The following is a 19,431-nucleotide window of genomic DNA, read 5'->3' as shown; positions in this document are numbered from 1 at the left end:
TTGATAGTCATTTATTAATTCATTTCATCTTCATTCATTACGTATCAATAAAACTGTGTCTCAGAGATGAATAAGATGCGTCCCTTACAGTAAGAATAGTTCATTATCTAGTAGAGCTTTAAGTCTTCCTGTTGATGCAGTGAATGAGACAATTTCCAAAAAGAGTCAGGCTCTCAGGTTTTGGTATTGTTGAAATAAAGTTATGTGAATATCTTTTTCTCCCTTCCTCCATCTCTTCCTTCCTTCTCATTTCTTTCTTTTCTTTTCCTTTTTTTCTTTCATTTTTTTGTTTTGTTTTGTTTTGTTTTGAGGCAGAGCTCCTTGGCTGTCCTGGAGCTCACTCTGTAGACCAGGTTGGCCTCCAACTCAGAGAGCCACCTGCCTCTGTCTTTCCAGTTCTGGGATTAAAAGTGTGTATTACCACTATCCAGCTCGAATTGTTTTTATAAAATAATCTCTTATTCAATATTTTTGGAAAACAAATGTAGTCTTTTGTTGGGGTAAGATATATGAGAGCCAGGTGCCTGGCAATTCAGCGTGCCTGGCAGTCTTGAAGGGAAGGCCTTTGTGCAGAACAGGTGCAAGATATTATTTATAGAAATAGTCTGACATTTAGTAAGAATTTGTATTATGGTGCAAAGAATAGCGTTTAGATAGCTTTCATGAACTTAAACAATTACTTTGCCTTATTTATTTGGTTTATTTTTTTTGGAGACACGGTCTCCCTATGTAGCACGGGCTGTGAGGAATTCACTATGTAGCCTAGAGTGGGCTCCAACTCAAGGCAATTTCCTGCTTCAGTCTCACAAGTGCTCGTATTATAGGTGTGAGCCACCACACTTAGCATTTTTCTAGTCTTTATATATGTGAATTAAATTATGTTTCGATTACACAAGTATAAAGACGTATACAGCACAGACTATCCAATTTCCTGAAAGAGAAAACTAGTCTGTACACCAGCCTAAATCTTCGAAATCATGTGATCATTTTCAAACCACACTTTAAATTAGATTAACTTTCTAATACGAGATTTCCTTGTAAAATGTCATTAGGCAAGGGGTGTATAATTTCAAAGCATCCCTTCTCCCATCCCAATATACGGAGCTGCCTCACCTAAGGTTATGATGGAACTTTAGCGCCGGGATCTGAGAACTCGCTTCCGGAACGTTTGTGTCGCGGCGCTTGGCTTCCAGCCGGTGCTCTTTCGCGAAGGACCATTCCGGCCAAGTGCCTGTTGGTTGGAGACTGCTTGACGTCGGGTCTGGGGGAGCTCGTAGGTGGTAGTGGCTGAATCCGGCGTCGGGGGGGAAAGCCAAAGCAGAGGAGACACCATGGACGATCAGGGCTGCCCCAGGTGTAAGACCACCAAATATCGGAACCCTTCGCTGAAGCTGATGGTGAACGTGTGCGGACACACTCTGTAAGTCTGGAGACCCAGAATTCCTAGGGTGGGAGGACAGTCCTGGGAGACGCTAGGAGGCAACTCTGGGGGGAATAAAGGTGTGGTTAGTTTCTACGTCGATGGGGGAAATGGAAGAAGGCGGAGTTGTTCCTTTAAAAGATCTGTAGCCGCTTGCCCCGAGCGTCTCTGGCCTACTTTGAACTTGGGAGTTTTGATTGTGGCACGCAGGAGTTTGTCTCTCACTTGCTTTTCCAGCCAGTGAAAATCTCGACTGTTTCCATACCTTGTGCTGTTAGATAGACTCCAAGCTTCTGACTGAAAGTGTGGGGGATTGGAGTGTTTAATTCCTTATGAAACGTTGTTGTTGTTGTTGTTACTACTATGGGTGTATACTGTTGCTACTGATTGAATGGATTAATTGGAAAACCTTCTCTCTGTGTGTATGAGTCCTGATGTATTTATTCAGTTGGACCTTAATCGTGTAAAGGAAGGAAATATAGACTCTAGGCAGTTATTTTGGAGATAGGTAATGGTTGGCTTTTATTGCGTGCATATTATATTACAGGCACTGTAGCGTTTTTACCATAAGCAATCTCATGGTGAGTTTAAGTAGGTACCATTCCCTTCAGCATAGGAAATGACCCTGAGACTTCCCAGGACTGTCGGTCTTGAGAGTTTAGAACCCAGAAAGTGGCTCTAGGAAGTAGATGCATTTTGGTTGCTTGGTGGGGAAAGGAGGGAGAGTGACCTGTGTATTTTGAATAAGTGCAGAATTTGGTCAAAGTGTCAGTCCGAGTTTTATGGTGAAGTGGTTTAGTAAAAGGTGGGTCAGGTTAAAGGTACTATGACATTTCAGCATGTATATACCTGTAGTTTCAATCTTCTTACGAAAGGTAAATCACAGTGTGATAGCGTTTTTAGGCATGAGTTGCACAATGAGCAGTATTTATAATTGTCATAATAGGATTTTTAATTTCCTTAATCTGTTCCTCTTCCTAATTCACCTTTATTTTGCTTCAGACAGTGTAGCTTGACTGAATGGTTTAAGATTAAAAAATACAGTAAAGGTAGTCAGCTGGAATGCATGAACAATGGAAATGAGGGGACACTGTTTATTATCAGTGACACTGTTTATTATCCCTCAATGGAAGTGAGGGGACACTATTATCAGGTACTGGTAAAGACCGAGCCTCAGTTGGTAGTCCAGGCTGGCCTTGAACTTTAAATCCTTCTGTCTAAATGTTCTGAAATTTTGGGTATGTATTTCTGTGACTGGCAGACTATTAGTTTTTTTTTCGAGAAGTTCTGTTCAATTTCTCTGCAATTTTTCTTTGAAACACACACACATATTTGTATATATACTTACGTTTGTGACTATATATAAACTATGTATACACACACATATAAAATGTATTGAGATCATATCCTTCATTACCTACTTTATTCCCCTTCTTTTCCCTTTGAACTTCTTTCCAAATATTCTACCAGTGACTGCACCATTGAAGATGCTGTTCCCCCACCCCCACCACCTAGACAACCCCCCTGGGATGTAGAAGGGCATTGCTGCTGTGTTCTCAAGATTGAAATGACTGGGACTTATCTAGATGACAGTGTTTCATGGAACTCCTCCTCATCTCTGGCTTTTCACATTCTTTTTTGCCAGTCCCAAAGTGCCCCCTCCCCCATGGGTGCGTGTGTGTGTGTGTGTGTCTGCCTGTCTGTCTGTGATATAGCTGTCCCATTTATTGTCCCAATAGTTAGTGATGGAGTTATCCTGCTGAAGAGTGAATTTTGTTTGCAGAATCTCTGGCTTTGTTTACTGTGTTTCTCTGTCCTCTGTATTATATCTGAATTGTTAATTATATTGAGTTTTATCAGAGTAATATCTAATTAAAACATTTGTTGTTAAGACTAACTAGTAAGTGGTGTTTGTTTATTTTAAGTAATATATAGTAGTGCCCAAATTAGGAAACAACACCCTCTTTGGGCAGAAAACTTTGGAGAAGACATTCATTCTTGGGAGTTGTTAGAAGACATATGGCTATCCTCCATGGGTCTCTGGTCAAGGACCTGCCTGCATTCTGAATTACAGCCACACCAGCTGATCTCAATATATTCAGTAAAGCCTAACTGATGTGCCTTTTAAAGACCTTTATTTATTTATTTATTTTATGTGTATGAGTGTTTGTCTGCAGTGTCTATCTATGCACCATGTGCATGCAGTGCCACCAGAGGCTAGAAGAGGACATTAGATCCCCTGGGACTGGAGCTGCCGATGGCTGTGAGCTGCCATGTGATGCTAGGAATTGAACCCAAGTCTTCTGGAAGAGCAGCAAGTGTTAGTGTTCTCTTAGCTGTCTCTCCAGTCCTTATTATTACTTTTTAATTTTTTTTTCAGACAACGTCTCAACCTATATGTTATATACCTATGTTGACCAGGAATGTGTCTTGTAGCTAGATAAACTTTGAATTCTTGATATTCCTGCCCTAATTTGAATGCTGGGATTATTAGCTTTGTGCCAACGTGTGTGTGTGTGTGTGTGTGTGTGTGTGTGTGTGTATGTGTGTGTGTGTGTACGTGCGCATGTGCACCTATGTAAGTACGTATATGCATGGAGGCCAAAGGATGCCCAGTGTCCTGCTATATCATTCTCTGCCTTATTCGTTTGAGACAGGGTTTCTCATTAAGCCTGTAGCTAGCTAACCGTCCCTTATAGTGCTCTGGCTACAGGCTCCTAAGGCCATGTCCAGATTCTTTCTGTGGTGCTGGTGTCTGAGTTCAGGTCCTTATGTTTGCACAGCCAGTGTTCTTAGCTACTGAGCCAACTCTCCAGCACCTCTCTCCCCTCTCCCCACCCCGTTTGAGACAGGATTTTGTTTTGTAGCTCAGCTGGCTGTAAACTAACTAAGTAGCCTTGGCTGGCCTCAAACTCTAGATCCTCCTCTCTTGGCCTCCAGAGTGCTGATATTGGGATATATGCTAGTGGGAACTTTGGTGTCAGAAGGTATCCTAGGGTCTTTGGCCTTATGGACACTTTTTAGAATTTTTTAGAACTTTATTTTTTTTTAACGTGTGCTTTGCCTGTATATATGGAGTCAGATCTTCTGGAACTAGAGTTAGAGAGAGTTGTTGGCCACCGTGTGGGTGCTAGGATTTGAACCTGGGCCCTCTGGAAGAGGCAGTGCTGTTAACACTGAGTCGTTTCTGCGGCCCTCAGTGCTTCTTTTCTAGGAAGTCACGTTATCAAATTTTTGCCCTAAGAGTCAAACAGATAATAGGAAATTGTATGTTAAATTTTAAGGATTATTGTATATATACAGATTATTATATTCTGTAAGAGTCCAAAACAATGGCATATTAATTGCTTAGCCCTATAGATTACAAGTAGAAACAGAAATAAAATTAATTTATTTTTTCATCACTTCTTTCTTTGGTGGGCATGAAGTATATCTAACAAGAATTATGATAGCCTTCTTGACTCTCAATCCTAGATTGGCTATTTAATGTCTATGTTTAGTGAAAATTAGTCATTCATTCTAAGGCTGTGAGGGATTGCTTGAGGCACAGTTAAGTAAATTTAAGAATTTACTGTTATCTATAAAGAGATATTGCCAATATTCTGCATAAAAAATAGTTTCTTGGACTGGCACTATGGCTCAATGGGTAATTATGCTTGCCATCAAACCAGGTGACTTGAGTTTGATCCCTAGGACCTACATAGTGGGAGGAGAAAACCCAACTTCTGCAAGTTGCCCTCTGATCTCCGAGCCACACTCTCTTCCCCCAAGTAAGTAAATAAATGTAATAAAAAAATGGTTTGTTAGGTTTAAGTTTTAGGAGTCTGGCAATTTGCTTCCTAATTTACTTAGCAAGTGGAGCCTAAAATGGTATATGGAATGAGAATAATTTAGTGAGAAGCCTGGAGATAGTTTGTGCTAAGTCTATTTTCAAAGACAAAAAAGCAACAATAAGTTATTAGTTATTACTCTTTAGTAACTGATATTTTTGCAGGCTTTCTTGTACACCTAATAAAATTACCAGGTCATTGATTCCCAGACTTGCCTCATATTAAAGAATCGTCTGGGATGTCTATTTAAAATACAAACTTCTGGTCCCTGTTATATTTGTTTTTTTCAGGGTGAGGTGGGGAGAAGACCCATACTTTATATTACTTATCTAGGTGAGTTTTGTGCTCAAATAGTTTTTAAACATTACTAGGGTTGTCGTATAACAAAGAATGGCAGGCATGGCTTCTGCCTCCCCACCCATAACACCTGTGTTTTTAGCTCTTTTGAGTGACTCAGAGGAAATTAGCTTGTATTTTTACAAGGAAAATTTAGTTATAAAAATTTATAATTGACAGGATGGAGAGATGGCTCAGCGGTTAAGAGCAGAGAACCCAGTGTCAGTTTCTAGCACCCACATGATGGCTCACAACTGTCTGTAACTCACAGTTCAGGGGATCCGACACCCTCACACAAAACACTGATGCACATAAAATTAAAAAAAAAAAGAAAGAATAAAATCATTTCAACATTTCTAATTGAGGCATGAAAGTGGCTTTATGTTATTCTTTTAAATAATCTACTTGTTATAAAGTACTATTTGTTGCTAGGCAGTGGTGGCTCGCACCTTTAATCCCAGGATTGGAAGGCAGAAGCGGGCGAATCTTTGTGAGTTTGAGGCCTTCCTGGTCTACAGAGTGAGTTCTGGGACAGTCAGAGCCATTACACTGAAAAACCCTGATTTGTAAAACAAACAAACAAACAAAAAAGTACTATTTGTTAAAGAAATAATAAACAGAAACTTGCCGCATTGACATGTGTGGTGCACGTCTTTAATCCCAGAATTTGGGAGGCAGAGGCAGGTGCATCTCTATGACTTTTTTTTTTCCATGTAGTCTTGGCTATGCTGATCTCAAACTGATCTCCACCTGCCTCTGCCTCCCAAGTTCTGGGATTAAAGGCATATGCCACCATACATGACCTGATCTCTGTAAATTTGAGGCCAGTCTGGTCTACCTAGAGAGTTCCAGGCTAGCCAGGGCTATTTAGTGAGACCCAAAAAGAAGAAGAAACAAGAGCTTGAAATCCTGCAGCCAAAAAGGACCTTTGATTAGTGGATACATCTCAAACTGATGAAGGTAAGCACCAAGGAACAAAATGTTTGGTGGTTTCAAATGCATAAATGATTTATAAGTCAGCCATTGAGGAAAGAGAAGGGGAGAGCCTCTTAGGAGAGTCTGATGTGGCTTAGTGAGGAAATTTGTACGAAAGTACAGGCTCTAGCGTGCTGTTTATTTTATTAACAGGATTGACAGGAAACTGAAAGACCTGTTAATTAGAAATTGGAAGGGTCTTCACAATCTTGCTTGTACTCTGCACCCACCCTTCTTTTCAGACATACAGGGAAACGAAAGCCCATTCCAATCTTTTGTGTATACATTTGTTAGGGGTTATTCAAATAAATTTTAATCATGTTTGCTAAATAAGATTCTGTGAAGGTTGCATTCTGTACTTATGTTTAAAATGAAAATAGCATAAAATGAAAATGCTATATTATCAAAGTAAGTTTCATGTACTTAGAACAATTCTCTCTTTACATTTTGTTTTTCAGGATGTTACTTTAAACAAAAAAGAAACAGTGCCAAAACTTTAAATGTTCAGTCATGGTTTTGTAGGCTATTGCTGCATTTTGCCACATCTTTATCCTTGGCTTAAAATATATTAACAGTGTCAGTATTTATTTTATAATTATAATTAGATAACAAGAAGGCTAAACAAATTTTATCACTTTTGAGAAGAAGTAATTTCAATACCTTCACTTTTTATATTTCATTTTCATGTTTTGTATAAAGAGATATACTTTGTGTACAGATATTATATATGTGTAAATATGTATATGAATTCTCTATAAATGGAAAAGACAATGTAAAGTTTAATGAACTTCAGTAGAAATGCTTTGGAGTGTTAGATTTTTATTTAACTAAGTTTAAACATGTAAAAAACAAGAATTTTTTGAGATGAAGGCAAATGAATATTTATCTCCTTTTTTTAGAACACAAATATGATAGTGGCTACATCATTGAAAATTAATGAGGGCTCCATCAATATGGTGCAGTGTCTCTGCATTGTGGATTCATATATATTTAATGAGCCTGCTATTCTACTTCCAGGTATCTGAAGTAAACTGCGTCTGACATTAGCTCTGATTTTCTTGTAAACAACTCATCCCATTTAAATATAAATGCTTTGAAATCTACCAGTATTCAATATAGTTTTTTCATAAGTAATATAATAGTATTTACTTTGTTGCCATAACTAAGTTGTTTTTAAACAAACAAGACTCAATTTTTAGTGTTGTTTCAGATTTTGCTAAGTATGTCATGTTTAATTGGTATTTTAAAAATGATTACTGGGGCTGGACAGTTGGCTCAATGGTTAAGAACATTTGTTAGTCTTGCAAAGGACCAGTGTTCAGTTCTCACTACCCATATGGCATCTCACCACCCTCTCAGGCACAATATGCATGTGATGTACAGACATACATGCACACCAAAAACTCGTGCACATAAAATAACAAAATAAATCTAAAAAAAAATTATTGCTGAAGGGTGTTGGTGATTATCAGCTTTAATCCCAGCACTTGGGTGGCAGAGGCAGGTGAATTTTTATGAGCCTAGTCTATATAGCAAGTTCCAGGACAGCCAGGGTTATGCCAAAAAAATAAAAATCAGTGAATTGGTGTTAATAAATTCAAATTCCATATCTATACTTACCTTTTGCCAAACTGATGGCAAAGGGAGCTGCATTTGACACTAATAAGCAAATATACATACATACATACATACGTGTGTGTGTGCATGCGCTCACCTGTGCACACACAAGGATTTTGCTTTATCACATTCCACTTTGTGTTCTCGAGATGGAGTCTCTTGCTGACCTGAAGCAAGGCTGGTGACTGGCCAGTCCCAGCAGTCCTTTGTTCTCCCCGTAGGGCAGGTAGCTGCACCTCACTTTACGTGAGCGCTGGTAGTTTGAACTCAGTTTTGTCTTCTTGTGCTGTGACTACTCTTGCTTGTTGAGCCGTCTTCCAGCCCTTATTGGAAATATTGGGCAATATTTTTTAAAAACTAATTTCTTTGTTGAGACATGGTGTTAGGAATGGCAGCTTAGCCCTGACCTCACCATGAAGCTATGGAAGACTTTGAACGTCTGTTCCTCTTGCCGCTACCTGTCTAGGGCTAAGATTTCAGGGATGTACCACCACACTCCATTTACCTGGTGCTGAGGGGTTTGTGCATGTCGGGCAAGGGCTGTCAGCTGAGTTGCATCCCAGTGCCAGTAACATTTTAAAGACAAAAATATTTGTACCCTTAGCTGGGCATGGTGGCCTGTACCTGTCATCTCAGCCCTGGGAAGGCTGGAGCAGGAGGATAGCAGATTCTAGGCCATCCTGAATTACATAGCAAGACTTTGTCTCACAAAGGAAAAGAAAAGAATGCTTGCTTAAGGTACTTTAAATATATTTTAAAATCTAAAATATATTTTGAAATAGATTTTTCTGCATTATTTAGATTATGAATGTCTTGTTTATATCTCAGTTACTCATTAATGTTTAATTCCTTTTGGAGGTTAATTGCAAAAAGCAATCTATATAATGTGCTGCAATTAAATGCAAAATCATATGCTTTATAGTGGGAATCCTGTCGATGATAGCAATCATCATGACTAGGGTAAATTTAGTGCTTCTAACTTTTCCTTGGAAAGCACATTGCATTTCTTATTTATTTCATGTGTTTTTGATTTTATATTATTTGAAAAGAGAGTGGAGATTACAACACATGTTATGTGAAGACATTAGTGTATGATAAACTAGGAACTAATGAAAACATGGTCCAAGCAGATTTATTGCCATGGTGTTTCATGAAAGAGTCCCAAGAATAGATAAGCTCCAGAGTTTATGTTTTTCTTTCTAGGCACTGAAGTTGGGGTGTAAGTGTAAGCACCGGTTCTACCATTGTAATGTATCTTCACTTACTCGTTTCTCTTACTCAGTATTTGCCATGTTGAAACTGGCACATGGCAACTAATGTTCTTTGGGCACATAATGTATTCTGTATTGTGATTAGTGTTTAGAGTGCTGCAGGTTTGTGCTGTGTAGCCTCAGTTAGTCTGGAACTTGTTATCTCAGCTCACCCTTCCAAGTGTTGAGGTTACAGATACTCACCACTGCACCTGCCTTCAGTAGGGTATATTTCTAGAAGCAGGTGCATATTTATAGTTTTTGTGAATGCTACCATTTTTCTTTTCTTTTTCTCAATTTTATTAAGATATAATAAAAACACATATTTAAAGTACATAGTTTGATCTGTTTTGAAATATGCATACACGTTTGAAACCATCATCATATTTTTATCACCTGATAAAATTTCCTGTGTCACCAGCTGGTGATGGCAAACGTCTTTAATCCCAGCACTCTGGAGGCAGAGGCGGGCGGATCTCTTCAGTTCCAGGCCATCCTGGTCTACATAATGAGTTTCAGGACAGTCAGGGCTGTTGCACAGAGGGAAACTTTCTTTCTTTCTTTTTTTTTAAAAGATTTATTTATTTATTATATATACAGTATTCTCAGTATGTATGCTGCAGGCGAAAAGAGGACACCAGACCTCATTACAGATGGTTGTGAGCCACCATGTGGTTGCTGGGAATTGAACTCAGGATCTATGGAAGAGCAGGCAGTGCTCTTAACCACTGAGCCATCTCTCCAGCCCCACACAGAGGGAAACTTTGTCTCAAAAAAAAAAAAAAAAAGCAAAGCAGAAAAACCAAAAATAAAAAAGTTTCTATGTCTAACTGGGTATGGTGACACATGCCTTCAATCCTAGTCTTGGGAGGTAGAGGCAAGTGGTGAGTTCAAAGCTAGTCTGGTCTACATAGTGAGTTCTGGGCCAGCCAGGGCTACATAGTAACGTCCTATCTTTAAAAAATAATGAACCGGGTAGTGGTGGCACACACCCTTAATCCCAGCACTCTCAAGGCAGAGGCAGGTGGATCTCTGTGAATTTAAGGCCAGCCTGGTCTACAGAACTAGTTCCAGGACAGGCTCCAAAGCTACAAAGAGAAATCCTGTCTCGGGGGTAAAAAAAAAAAAAAAAAAAAAAATAGAAAAAATATTCTTATATATTCTTATATCTTTCTTCCTTCTGTTCTTTCCTCTACCCCCATCTTCAGGTAACAATTGCTTTGATTTCTTCCATAATAGATTATAACCCTATGTAAATTACAGTAAAAGCAAGCCAGAGTCTGAACTCTGTGTTGCTTCGTGTAGCAGTAGCTGCTTCGTCTGCACTGCAGACTGGCATCCATCACATACCACATTGTATGTACATACCATATTATGTACCACACTTCACATACCCATTTATCAGCTGATGGATGTCTGGTCTGCTTCTGGTTGTCTATGTCTAGGGTTTTCTGAACTTCTTTGTAGAAGTCTTTCTGGCTTTTTCCTCTTGGGTGAATATTAAGAGAATGACTAGGTTATGCAATATGCATGTTTAATTTTTAAAATTTTATGGGTTTGGATTTCATGATTAGGTCTGTGATCCATTTTGACTTACATTTTACATATTGCATAAGGTTAGGTTTTCCCCTCTGCAAGAATATCTAGTTGACCTAGAACCATCAATTATTGAAATGACTCCTATTTCCCTATTAGTTTTTAAAAATATTTTGGAAAACAGTTGAACAGTGAGTGCAGTGTGGTGGTACAGGCCTGGAATTCCAGCTCTAGGTAGACAGAGGCAGGAAGTTCACAAGTTCCAGGTCAGGTAGTCTGGGATACATAGGGAGGAAACACCCTTTCAGAAAGAAACAAATGAGGGGATGGGTGTAATTAGTTAAGTACGGGTCTGTTTCTGAGTCCTCTTCTTCTTGATTATATGTGACTTTGTCAGTATACTCAAGTTGCTTTGATTACCAAAATGTTGTAGTAATTCTTGGAATCAGTTGCTGTAATTCTTTTAACCTTTTTGTTTGTTTTTTTCTAGACAGGGTTTTTCTGTGTGTCTTGGAGTCTGTCCTGGAATTCACTCTGTAGACCAATTCACTCTGTAGCCTCAAACTAACAGAGATCCACCTGCCTCTGCCTCTCAAGTGTGGGGATCAAAGGCATGTGCCACCACAGCCCTACTTCTTAAAAACCTTTTTGTTACAAAAGTTTCTTTGATTATTCCATGCCCTTAGAATTTACATATAAAGTTTGAACCATTTTACTAACTTAAAAAAAAAAGCCTGCTAGTGAGTTGATTGGGATTTGTTTTTATATTTTATTTATTTATTTATTATGTATACAATATTCTGTCTGTGTGTATGCCTGCTGGCCAGAAGAGGGCACCAGACCTCATTACAGATGGTTGTAAGCCACCATGTGGTTGCTGGGAATCAGGACCTTTGGAAGATCAGGCAATGCTCTTAACCTCTGAGCCATTTCTCCAGCCCTGATTGGGATTTTTTTAAATGTGGAAAACTGCCATTAAAAAAAATGCTGATGATACTAATCTATGAAGGTTGATATATAATATCCTCTCATCATTTAAGTCTTTACTTTCAGACAGCAGTGGTGGTAGTTTCAATGTAGCCGTCTCGGCTGTCTTTCATTTATCACATTTATTCAGAGGAAGTTTTCAGTTCTACTTTTTTTAAATTTCTAGATATGTGCTACCAATATAAAAATTAATTTTTCTATACTAATTTTATATACTATGGTCGTGATAAATTCATTCCAGCAGTTGACCTATAGACTTCCTTAGGATTTTCAATGTAAAGTAGTCATACCATTTGTAAATATGACAAATTTGTTTCATCCATTCTGAACTTTATTTAGTTAGGACTTTTTTTTATTTGAATGGGGGTTGAGATAGGGTGTCATATCCTAGGCTGGCCTTGATTTTCTGTGTCTTTGAAGATAATATCCAATTTTTGAATCTCTTGCCTCCATTTTGCATGTCCTGGGATTACAGGTGTGTGGCACTGTGCAGGCCATTATTTAATATTAACGCAGAGTACAACTGTAGGCAAAGTTTCTCTGTGTCTAAGCAGCTGCTTCCAAATAACCTTCAGAGACTTAATATTAACTATAAATGCTTGGCTGATAGCTTAGGCTTATCTCCAGCCAACTCTTACAGCTTAAATTAACCCATTTCTATAATCTATGTACTGCCGTGAGGCTTGTTTACTTCATCTATGAACTTCCCATGGTACTTCTTTTGTATTTTCTCATGACTCCTCAGACTCTGCCCTTCTTCTTCCCAGCATTCTCTGTCTGTCTGTCCAGCTATACCTCCTGCCTAGCTACTGGCAAGTCAGCTGTTTTATTAATCTAATCAGAAGGCACCTTGGCAAAAACATATCTTCACAGTGCACAAAAAGGTTATTCTATAACATACAACCTCTAGCATGGTGCCGAATATAGGTGGTAAAAAAGGGCATTATATTCTTTATCTTTGGGATGGGGGTGAAATGAAATCTTTACCATTAAGTATGACAATAGTTGGAGGTTACTGGTGCTGTAATCAGCCTTCACATTTGCTTGTGTGCTATTAACAGGTCTGGGACGATCTGCACTTGCTTTTTCTCCACTGAGTTGCCTGCCTCATGGTAGGGTGGGTTTCCCCAGGCTAAGTCCCCAACATGGAAACAGTTGCTTTTATTTTTCCTTCGATTTACTTATTCTATGTGTATAAATGTTTTTGCCTGCATGAGTGTACACCATTTGCATGCCTGTGGATGGTTGTGAGCCATCATGTAGGTGTTAGGAACTGAACCTGGGTCCTCTGCAAGAGCAGCAAGTGCTTTCAGTAGCTCAGCCGTCTTTCTAGCCCTGCAACTCTGTTTTGAAAAGCCTAATATTGGAGGTCTGGTGTAGTTGCAAATGACTTAATCCCAGTATTAGGGAGGTAGAGGCAGGTGAATCTCTGTGAGTTCAAGGCCAGGCTGGTCTGCATAGTGAGTTCCACAAAACAGAACAAAATAAAAATAAAAATCTTATCTTGGAAGTGCCGTATTCATTTATATGGTAGTGAGTCTCCTAGATGGGGAAAGGATTGTATAGAATATGTACCTGGAGGGATAGGGTTGTTATTGGTTACTTAGCACAAGAAATATCTTTTCTCCAAGTATTTTGAAATTTTATTTTATATAATATTGATGCTATTTCTTTTCTGAATACTTAATGAAATCTGCCAATACAAGTTTCTGGGCCTGTGGTTTTTTTGTTTGTTTGTTTGTTTTTTGTTTTTAAGGGAAGGTCTTTAAAATTTAATGTATTAGATATACATATATGTATGTATGTATGTATGTGTATGTATATAGTATATAATGTTGTCTTTTGTCGTTTTCTCAGGAATTTGCTTCTATCTAAGTTTTTCATGGTAATCTATTGTTCTTTTAATGTTTATAGATAAAAATCAGTTTTTATTTTCCTTTTATTATTCTTATTTAGAGAATTGTCAATTTTGTTACTCCTGTCAAGGAACTGTCTTCCAGTGTGGTTAGCTTTTATTTTCTATTATCTATTTGGCCTTTCATTGATTTCTATCCGTCCTTATTGTTTTTCTTTTACTCAGGATTTCTACTTTTACCTTTAAATTGTTTAGAAATCTGTTTCTTTGTATTTGGTGCTTTTGTACATATCTTTTGTTGTATATAATTTAATTTCATTGTGTTATGAAATAGCTATATGAACATTTAATGTTTAATATCCTTTACCGTTGTTTTGGTGAAAATACCATCTGCCCATGGTAAAAAGAGGTGTATTGTGCCGGGCTGTAAAGAGGTGTATTGTGCCAGGCTGTAGTGAAACACACCTTTAATCCCAACGCTTGCACTTGGGAGGCAGAGACAGTTGGATCTCTGTGAGTCTGAGGCCAGCCTGGTATAGAGGAGCTAGTTCCGGGACATCCAGGGCTACACGGAGAAACCCTGTCTTTGACTCCCCCTACCCCCCCAAAATAGGTGTGTTGCACAGGTCTGGGTGTTGTAGTTTTTAAATGTAGACTAGATGAGGTTTTTGTTGCTAGCTAAGTCTATATTATCATTGATTTTTGTCTAATTGAGCTGACAGTTGATGAGATTGAAGTCTCAAGACTTTTACTATAATTTTGAAGTTATGTATATGTTTAACTCTGCCAGATTTTGTCACTTATATTTTGAAGCTCTATTATAGCAAATAAATATTTATAAATTTTATGTCTTCATCAGTCTTTCCTTTTTTGAACATTCATTCCTTGGTATCTTGGAATGCTCTGTGTTGAAGTTTATTTTATTTAATTTTACTTTATTTGAAGTAATCACTTTAGCTTTCTTTTTTAGTCTTTTTATTTTTTTGAGACAGGGTTTCTCTATGTAACCCTGGCTGTTGTGGATTCACTTTGTAGACCAGACTGGCCTTGAACTCTGCCTCCCAAGTGCTGGACTTAAAGGTGTGCACCACTGCAGCCTGGGCACTTCAGCTTTCTTAATGGAAGGCTTCTGTGTCAGTAGCTTTCCTGTCGCTGTGATAAAACACCATGACCTACAGCAGGTCATGGAAGAGAGTTTAATTTGGCTTACAGTTCCAGAGGGATGAGTCCATCGTGGCAGGGAGGCAGGACAGTTGGTGGCAGTATAGTGGCATAAAAGCTGAGAGATCATTTTTCAAACCCAAAATGAATTAGAAAGCCAAATGGAAGGGGCAAGGCTGTGAACTCTCAGCCCTGGCTCCAATGATATACTTACCCCTGCAAAGCTACATCTTCTCTTATTCTTTCCGAACAGTGCCACCCAATCTGGGAACTCTGTGTTCAGGTGTCTGAGCTTGTGGGAGAACACTTTTCATCAAATTACCACATTTCACTCCCTGCTCATAGCTTCATGGCCGGATCATAATGCAAACTCCATTTAGTGAGGCTTCAAAAGTTTCCATGGTCTCTCATAGTCTTAGTACTGTTTAAAACCTCTAAGTCTTTCCTGATGCTCAAAGCAAACTCCTGGTTAATGCCGGACAAGATTTCTCTGTGCAGCCCTGACTGTCCTGGAACTCACTCTCTAGACCAAGCTGGCCTCTAACTCAGAAATCCATCAAAACAACTTCTTAATTTTAGCCTCTTTAAAACAAACAAACAAAACAAATTAGAAACTTCCAGCATAATGGCAGAGAATGTACGGTTCTATTCTAAAGGAAGGAACAGTAACATAGGAAATACTGGACCAGTGCTTGACAGGAACACTGTAAGGAAAACACCATATCCTGTAGCTCCATGGCCAACATCTAGGGCTTTAGTTTCAAAGTGATTAGATGACTTTGTCCTCAAACTTTGCTGTTTGCAAAGTATATCTTTCTCTTGGGCTGGCTTTGCTCCTTGTGTGCAACTCTCCTTGGCTCTGGTATCTCCAGCATCTCAGGACTCCATTGTAATGTAGGGTTCACTTTTACAGTTGCACATTGTGGCCTCTCAGAGCCTTTATTCAAGGACTTTCCTGCCACACACTGCCCAGCCCCAGTGGCTCTCTGAAACCATAGAAGAAGAATCCAGGTCTCCTTCCCACTTTCATCCTTTATCCCTCTAAAGTCAGCATAGTGTGGACAGCAGTTCTAAATTCTGTTGCCAACTTGGGATGGATCTTTGCTCCCTAAAATCACATTAGCAGAAGCTTTTTTATTCAGTTGTTTTCTAGGAACAGAAAATGCCATCTGCTCACCTTCATAGTTTGGAAGCTTAGCTGGATAGGGTCTTGCCTGAGGTTCTGATGCAGAGAAGGAGGCCTCTTCTTACAATCACCTATTTCTTTAACAGTTCCAGCCTCTTCCAGCACATACTTGTGATGTAACGTTTAGCTTCCTAGTGCTTTTTCTCTCTCTAAAGTGTACATTTCGTGTTTCTTTTTGCCCCACTTGCTCTTTTCCTTTGTAGACCTGCATACATGCTAGCAGGAACAGCCGTGTACAGACCCATCATTATGTTGTCTTTGTAGACTTGCATACATACTAACAGGAACAGCCATGTACAGACCCATCATTATGTTGCCTTTGTAGACCTGCATACGTGCTAGCAGGAATAACCGTGTACAGACTCATCATTATGTTGTCTTGAAATTTCCTCTGCCTAAGGAATTTGTCCCTTACTTTTTAATTTGTCTCAGGCAAGTTCTGAGGACAAGGGCAGAAAGTCTACAGCCCAGTTGCTTTAAAGTTCTTGCTTCCCCCTGAAACCTTTTGAGCTGGGTTTCTACCATCCACATGTCAGTCAGCACTACTCTCTTCCAGGCTCGTACTAGAATTGCCATTTTAAGTTCTGCTTTTAACATTCAGTTGCCTTTATAGATGAAAGTTCCAAAATCTTCCGCATTCCTTTAAAAAGCAAGATAGGTTCTTCACAGTAATTGCCAATCTATGGTCCCAACTCCGTATCAGTTGTTTTTCTCTTGCTGTGATAAACACCATGACCAAAAGCAAGTTATGAAAGAAAGCATTGTGGCTTATAGTTCCAGAGATATGGGTCAGTCATGGTGGGGAGGCAAGTGGCAGATGTGGTGGTAGGAGAAGGCAGCTGAGAGATCACATCTCAATCACAAGCATGAGGCAGAGAGAATGGACTGAAGTGGAGCAAAGCCTGTCCCATGTGTCCTCCATCAAAGCTGCATCTCCTCACAATGTCCTCCAAATAACACCACCAACTGAGGACCGAGTGTTCCTTTGCCTGAGCCTGTGGGGACTTTTCTCATTCAAACCTCCACAGCTTCTAAAAAAGAAGTACTTTTACCTTTTTTTAAAAGCAGTGATTGCAATCAGACTGAGGGACAAATGAAAGGTTGAATTCTGTTGACGTACATATAATACCATATGCTGCATTTATTTGCTGGAAATTTGTTGTTAAGAGATGGTATTGGGGGCTGGGAAAATGGCTCAGAGGTTAAGAGCACCTACTGTGCTTGTAGAGGACCCAGGTTTGGTTCCCAGCACTCACATGGTGACTTACAACTGTTTGTAAGTCTTGCTTCAGAGGATCTGACACTCTTTTCTGGTCTCTGTGGGCACAGATACACACACAGTGTACATCCATACATGCAGGCAAAACACTTCTACATATAAAATAGATATAAATACATATAAATTTTATGAGGGAGGAATTGTATTGGTACTTGGGGTGATGGCTGAGTAAATTGCCTGCTGCATAAGCATGAAGACTTGATTTCAATCTCTAGTACCTACATAAAGGAAAAAAATCCAAGTGCAGTAGTGTGTGTAGTTAATCCCAGTGTTGGGGAGGCAGAGACAGTAGGATCACTGGAGCTCCCTGGCCATCCAGTCTAGCTGAATCAGCCAGTTCTAGATTCTGTGAGAAACCCTGTCTCAAAAATAAGATGGAGGGAGCTCAAGAGATGCTCGGTAGATAGAGCACTTGCTGCTCTTGCAGAGGACCTGGGTTTGGTTCCCAGCACTGACATGGCAACTTACAAGCGTCCTTAATTCCATTTCCAGGCAACCCATTGCCCTCTTCTGGCCTCTGTGGACAATAGGTGTGTACATAGGCAAAATACTCATACACATAAAATTAAAAAAAAAGTTTTAAGAAAAAAATAAAGTGGAAACTAGTTGAGGAAGACACCTGAAGTAGACTTCTGGCCTCCACACATGTATGTACACATGTAAGTACCAGTACACATACAGGGAAATAGTACAGCTCTCTTTACTCAGCACTTAAACAACATATACAATATACTTTGTTGAAGACAATGTCTCATTCATTGGTAATGTCTCATACTATATTGGACATGAAATTGTGAACTTTTGCAACATATAATTCAAAAAGGGATTTTTCCCTCTTGCTAAAGAGATTAGATGTCCAGAAATGATACCCAGAGGTTTTTTTTTTAAATCATATTCTTAGATTTCATAGTATCTTAAAGATTGTTTACCATTTAACAGTTACAGTATAGATAAAAACTTGATGTCAATGGTAGGTAGGTATGTTAATTGGAAATCAATTAAAATGAAAATAAAATACTGTGAAATTGAGTATTTTTAGAAACATAATTATTCATAAAAATGTCAAGATATCATTATGTATTTTTTAATAGTTATATCTTTGTTGTCCAAAGACATATGCTTTTGTGACTTAATTATTAATAGAGAAATGTGTTTTCAGATTCAAGATTGGTAGGTGGTGTATTGTGGGAAGCCAGTGTACTCCTGTGTGAATGAATGATATGGCTGAAGGACCCAAATGTATTTGTTTTTACTATTGTTCTATAGAGTCTCTTATATGTGATTCTGTAGATTCATGGCCATTTCATCATAAAAGGGCAGGTTCTGTCAGATTGGATCTGGGGGAGTCCAGCCTTGTGGCCTTGTCTTTCAGGTTACAAAGGAATGACCCCCTTGTCCCGGAGAGACAGCCCCAGAAAGTGGCAGAGGACCACAGCTGACCTCCAGCAGTGCCCCCATGACCCACAGAGACAAGGAAAGGAGACGGAGAGGCAAATTCAGTTCATGTTGTGCTTGCCCCATCCTGCCTGATACTTCATCAGATGCCCTGGAAGCGCCTATGGCGATGTGGTCATGTGGCCCATGGTGAAATTGCACCTTGAATTTGGGTCACCATGAGATATGAGGGGGAGTAAACTCACCCTCTTACCGAAACCTTGCTTAGGGTGAAAGATTTGGGGGAAGATGCTAATGGTTTTCACTGTGTTTGAGAGGCCTGATTCACAAAGCCCAAAGCCAATGGTGTGTTCTCTTGAGGCTCTCTGCCTTTCAAATCCTTAAAGGAGATCAAACAACCTGTGTAACCAGCCTATGGGCCTATGGCTCTATATATTCCAATACTTACACAGCACACCCTCAGTGGCATCACTTGGCCTTCTTCTGATTGGTTAAGCATGACAAAAATCTTACATCAACTCAGAGGAATTAAGACTGGCTTTACAGAATTATGTTAGGATCAGGAGCAATGTACTCTAGCCTGGGGACCTGCTATAACTGCAGA

General features: G+C 39.2%; 1 protein-coding gene across 3 annotated transcripts in view; it reads left to right on the top strand.

Moving 5' to 3' along the window:
- Window positions 1-1,204: 1,204 nt before the first annotated feature.
- Window positions 1,205-19,431, top strand: part of Mnat1 (MNAT1 component of CDK activating kinase) — a 161,383-nt gene continuing 143,156 nt past the window's right edge. For 2 of the 3 annotated variants that reach the window (XM_085697540.2, XM_085697538.2), the window contains exon 1: window positions 1,205-1,420. In XM_085697540.2, the coding sequence (XP_085553666.1) occupies window positions 1,332-1,420 (89 nt within the window). In that variant the 5' untranslated portion in view covers window positions 1,205-1,331. The remainder of the gene's footprint in view (window positions 1,421-19,431) is intronic. The other variant, XM_048415716.3, reaches the window with a different exon arrangement.

The sequence above is a fragment of the Myodes glareolus genome, chromosome 11 (assembly GCF_982192425.1).
Source record: "Myodes glareolus chromosome 11, mMyoGla1.1, whole genome shotgun sequence".
NCBI lineage: Eukaryota > Metazoa > Chordata > Mammalia > Rodentia > Cricetidae > Myodes > Myodes glareolus.
The sequence above is the reverse complement of the archived record's forward strand: the minus strand, read 5'-3'. Positions and strand labels throughout refer to the sequence as shown.